The sequence below is a fragment of the Propithecus coquereli genome, unplaced genomic scaffold (genome assembly GCF_000956105.1).
Source record: "Propithecus coquereli isolate 6110/MARCELLA unplaced genomic scaffold, Pcoq_1.0 Scaffold27, whole genome shotgun sequence".
In the NCBI taxonomy this organism is placed as follows: domain Eukaryota; kingdom Metazoa; phylum Chordata; class Mammalia; order Primates; family Indriidae; genus Propithecus; species Propithecus coquereli.
Window position 1 is genome coordinate 3,351,942 of NW_012148285.1, and position 4,844 is coordinate 3,356,785.

At 56.4% G+C, this 4,844-nt stretch overlaps 1 protein-coding gene across 1 annotated transcript in view; it reads right to left on the reverse strand.

Annotated features, from left to right (window-relative positions):
- LOC105812972 (chromosome unknown open reading frame, human C16orf89) overlaps positions 1-4,239 on the reverse strand; it is a gene marked incomplete at its 3' end in the record, with an annotated part of 19,005 nt that extends 14,766 nt beyond the window's left edge. The window contains 2 exon segments of the mRNA XM_012647535.1: positions 602-751; positions 3,951-4,239. Coding sequence (XP_012502989.1) covers positions 602-751; positions 3,951-4,158 — 358 coding nt within the window.
- Positions 4,240-4,844: the final 605 nt, after the last annotated feature.

A 4,844-nucleotide genomic window follows, 5' to 3' on the forward strand; every position in this document is an offset into this window, starting at 1 on the left:
CCAGCCGTGTCAGGAGGGGCTGGGGTGTGGTCACCTGCAGCTGGGCCATTGTGTGACCGGAAATTGTGGCCTGGCTGACAGTGTCCCCACTCACCCGTTTGCACAGGGTTGGACCAGCACAGGGGGGCCGGTTTTATGAGTGTCCCCTGACCCGCACCAGGAACAACTCAGGCCAGGCTTAGTGGATGGGACCTTCGCTGGGTCACTGGAGGCTGGCGAGGAGCGAGGCTCCCCACGTTCTAAGGCACAGAGAGGTGCTAGCAACACATGAGTGTCTGCTGGGCACAGGCTGAACTGCCTGCCACTTGGATGTCCGCCCTCCGGAACAGACCAGGCTGGACCCTCCACTCTGGTCTGGCATGAAGGCCCCAGGCTTGGACGGGAGCTGAAGGCGTGAGAGGAGGCACGCTGCCACTTCCCACCCCCTCTGCACAGGCGGGGGTCATCTGAGTCTGAAGTCAAGGATGACTGAATGTCCCCAGGGTCTACCTGAGGCTTGCACGGCCAACTGGTCACAAGCAGGTTACAGACTGTCCTGACCCTGCCTTGCACCAGGAGGAGCCCACACGTTCCTGGAAATGGGACCCGCCCATGTGGTTACCTCTCAGGTACTCGGGGTCACTCAGCTTCAGGTAGAAGATGGATCTTTGGAGGAGCGACTCCAGCTTCGCGGCCAACGTCCCCACTCGCAGGCTCAGCGGCTGCAGCAGGGGGTCCTGGGCCCACTGTGCCTGGACGCTTCTTAGCTGCCCTGGGAGGGAGCAGAATTCGTTCATTCCACCATCTGACAAGCCATTTGGGTGGGAAAAAATATCCTAAGTTATGATGTTTCCTGTGAGCCTCCCTGCCTTCCCCGCACACAGGGGGGAGGGATTTGCTGAGCTTACTGGAAATTGGGCCTTTGTGGGGCTGATCCGGGCGATAGGTGTGGGGGTCAGGGTGGTGGAAGGTGGTAGCCAAGAACTTGGTTTCTGGAGGTTGGGCCTGACTCTAAATCCTTCTTGTGTAACCAGAGAAAGTCATTTCATTTCTCTCCTTCTCACTTTCTCCATCTGTACAATGGGGATAACAATAGTCCTTACTTCTTGGAGGGGTGTTGTCAGGATTAAATGAGCTAATGTGTAGAGAGGATTTAGTATTATCCATAGTACAAAGTCAGCACTTAGTGAAGTTCAGCCACTAGTGTTAATTAAGGAGACTTAGGGTCTGCTATACATGAGGAAAAATGAGGGAGGGATTCAGATTGCAGGGTGGAGAGCCACTGTGTACAGTTGTGCTGGTTGTGTACTACAGAAAAGGGTGATACAGTCATATCATGGGTTTATATCTGTACTAAGACAATTTCCCAGCAGATGGCAGTCAAGTGACTTGCAGAAGGGGGTGCCTTTTTCTAATTCCCACAAAGATACTGTGGGCTAGCAGTGGCCTTGTAGGGGTGGGAGAGAATGGTGATGGGGGGAGAGGACAAGAAGTAGCCAGAAAGCGGGGAGACGTGAGGGCTAGCATCAGTGCAGGGCTGAGGGGTAAGAGAGGAGGTGGGGTAGCTGCCCTCAGGTAGAAAGGCGAGGGCGAGTGGATTAGGTTAAGGAGGATGCCGTCCGTGTGTCTTGCAGGCTCTCTGACCCCCACGCCCTTGGCTCCCTCCCCGCGCAAACCTTCAGGGAAGAAGCACAGGCTTGGGAGTGCCCATAGGGAGGGGCCTGGGCATGTCAAAGCGTCTCCTCCTGTGCCTGCTCCGGGTCTACAAAGTCCAGCGGGACCCAGAGCCTGCCCACCTGGAGCTCGTTGTTTGGAAAGAGGCAGCCAAGGGAGTCGCTGCCCTTAGTCGAGGACGCTCTATGCTTTCACAGACAGAAGCACTAACAGCTAACAAGTGCTGAGCCCTACAGGTGGGATGACATACGTGACCCCAGGTGGCACTCCCATCCACCTGGAGGGCTGATGTGCGGGGAGATCCGGATTCGAACCCAGGCAGGCGGGCTCTGAAGCCCTGCTCTGGACCGACTGCGCTGCCTTCACTCCCTTCTGGGGGCGGCTCGCTGTTGTCGCCGTTCCAAGCAGCTAAGATCCTGGGAGATCAGCTACGCAGCAATGGATCTCGCAAGGGGAAGGCGCGGAGCCGTGGAGGGGATGCAAGCAGCGGGGAAGCCAGGCTCACTGCGGCTCTGAGGAGGGGCAGCTGGTCTGGGGCTGTTATGTGGGGCCACATTGCCGGTCAATGCTGCCCAGTAATGGCTAAGAGAACCTCACCCCCTTATTGGTAGAAAGTGGACAACAATCATGAATGTAGCCTCAGCGATGTGGAGAGAAGGCAGCAAAGTACCCCATGCAACGTACGCAGGGTGTGCCAGCATCCAGCAGCCTCCTGGGAACGGCACATGCGGCCGGAAGCTCCTGCCCCCGTGGCAGCCACCTGCCCCTCCCATCTCTCTCCGTAAGGAGCCATAGACCTCTGGGGCTGCTGCTGATGAGATTCTGTCCCTCAGTTTCATGAGCGCTTATTCAACACCTGCTGCACACCTGGTGCTGTGCGTGGCACCAAGGATGGACACGAGTCAATGCAGCGCCACTTGGTCCCCGGGGGCTGGTATGCCAGGTGGATCTGAACCCTAGACCCACCGCCCATTAGCTGTGAGGCATTGGGAGGCCCCTGAACTCTGTGCCTCAGTTTCCCCACCTCTGAGCCGCTTGGCAGATGCCCGGGGAGCACCCAACGTCTGCGTGCAGGGCCGCTTCTCAGCCCTCATGGGCCCCTTCCTCTATTAGAAAGATACATGACAGATTACATTGTACAGCTCTGACGGTATAAAGCCGAGTACATTTGTATTTTAAAACATTTTCTTCCATTTAAAAGTTCATTTCTTTCTTCTTATTTTAAAAGAAATAAAACATTTTCATGGGCCCCTAAAAGTGCCGTGGTCCCTCGGCACAGTGCTTGCTGTGCCGGAGGGGAAGCCGGCCCGTAATGTGAGATTATGATTGTCCTTACTTTGCAGAGCAGTCACTAGACAGTGCTGCAGTTAAGTGCCGGGCCCCTAGGTGTGTCCCCTGCCTTGCCCTAGCCCTGGCCTGGCAGAAGGGGCAGGATCTTGGGGTTCTCCATGGGTGAGGAAGGGACACGGGGGAGGCCACATGGCCAAGAGGGAGCAGGTTGTCCTGGGCCCTCCTGCTCCTCCTGCTCCTGGGTGGGTGGAGAACTGTGCTGGCAGCAGAGAGTGGAGTTGGGGAGATGTCCACGTCCCGGCCTGGGAGCTGGCGCCAGGCCAGAGCCCACGCTGACACCGAGCCTGAGGGCTCTGCCGCTTTGGTCAGGGTGGTTTGTAGGAGGGGCTCCCTGCAGCTCTGGTGTGTGTGTGTCTATGTGCGCGTCTGTGTGCACGTGTGTGTGTGTGTGTGTGTGTGTGTGTGTGTGTGTCTCCCTGTTTGCCTTGGCCTGCCTCCAGCCTCCTTCTCGGGGATCTTATGTCTCTCAAAGATAAGCAAACAGCTGTTTTCACAGAACCTTCAGTGGCTTGGCTGGACGCAGAGGAAGCTGGGGCTGGAACCTGACCTCGAGGGTCCCCAGTCTTGTCTGCAGCTGCTCTCCTGCAAGGGGAGGGGCCCTCCCACAAGTACCCCTTAAAGCAGCACGCTCCCTGACCCCTTGTTTGTGGCATGTCTGGGTGGGGTGGGGGGCTGTCAAACGGATCATTTCCTTCCCATAAATAATAATTTCCAAATCTGTTCCCATGTTGCTTTAAGTCCTTTCTACTTCTAAAAAGCTCAATGATGACCGGCTGGCCCCAGACCCCCAGGAAGAGCAAGCCCACCGCCTCCTCTTTCCCCATAGCCAAAGCAGGCTATTCTGGGGCCAGAAGGTTGCAGCTCCCAGATGTGCAGAGCAGGGCACGGGACCAAGCAGAGGGCTGGTTTTCGCAGGGGCCAGTCCAGGGGAACAGGGGCTCACCCACCTTCCAGCACCCGGAACCCCACCACGCCATCCAGGTTGATTTCGGGCAGCCTCTCCTCTAGGAAGAAGGTGGCTCTCTCCAGCGCAGACAGGATCAGGCCTGCAATGGTGGCCTTACCCTCTGCAGTGTCCAGCCGTGGCAGTGAGGAGGGCCACAGAGGTGGCAGTGCTGTCAGTAAGAGCAGGAGCACCAGCTCCGGGCTGGCCATGGCTGGCCTCTGCTTGCGGCTGGTTGCGTGCTCAGCACCAAGATCTGTGGCCCGGGCTAGACAGCCTCTGCACACCCTCCTCCCGCCTCCTCCTCCCGCCTTCCCCCAGCAGACCTGCAGACAAGTGGTCAGGCAGGACTGCCCAGAAGCCTGGGGTGGCCTGGGCAAAGGGCTCTCGGAAGGGCGGCTGCAGGGGGCTGTCGTCAAGGGGGTGGCGTTCAGGCCAGTCCTGGGCGCGAGCCCACTGGCCACAGGCTGGGGAGAGGGGCCCACCCTGCACTTCTTGGCCCCGGTTCTCCAGGTCAAAGGCTCGATCTTTGATCTGCAATAGCAATTGCAACTCAGAAATCCTGAAAAAGCCCTGAAAATCAAAGTTATTTTGTTTGTTTTAAATAAATTTGGAACAAACTCATTTGAGGGCACACCTACCTTGAGCTGAGGCAAGCTTCCTGAGAGAGGCACCGGCCAAGAGAAACAGAGTTGGAACTACAAAGGCAAGCCATGAATGTACTCCAAAAATTTCCGCTAGCCACATCCTGATAAGCAGCAATAAGAAGGTGAAATTAATTTCAACGATCTATTTTATTTGACCCAATATATCTAAAATATGATCATTTCACCATGTCATCAATATAAAAATGATTAGTTCCCATTTTTCTCATACTAAGTCTTTGAAATTGGTGAGT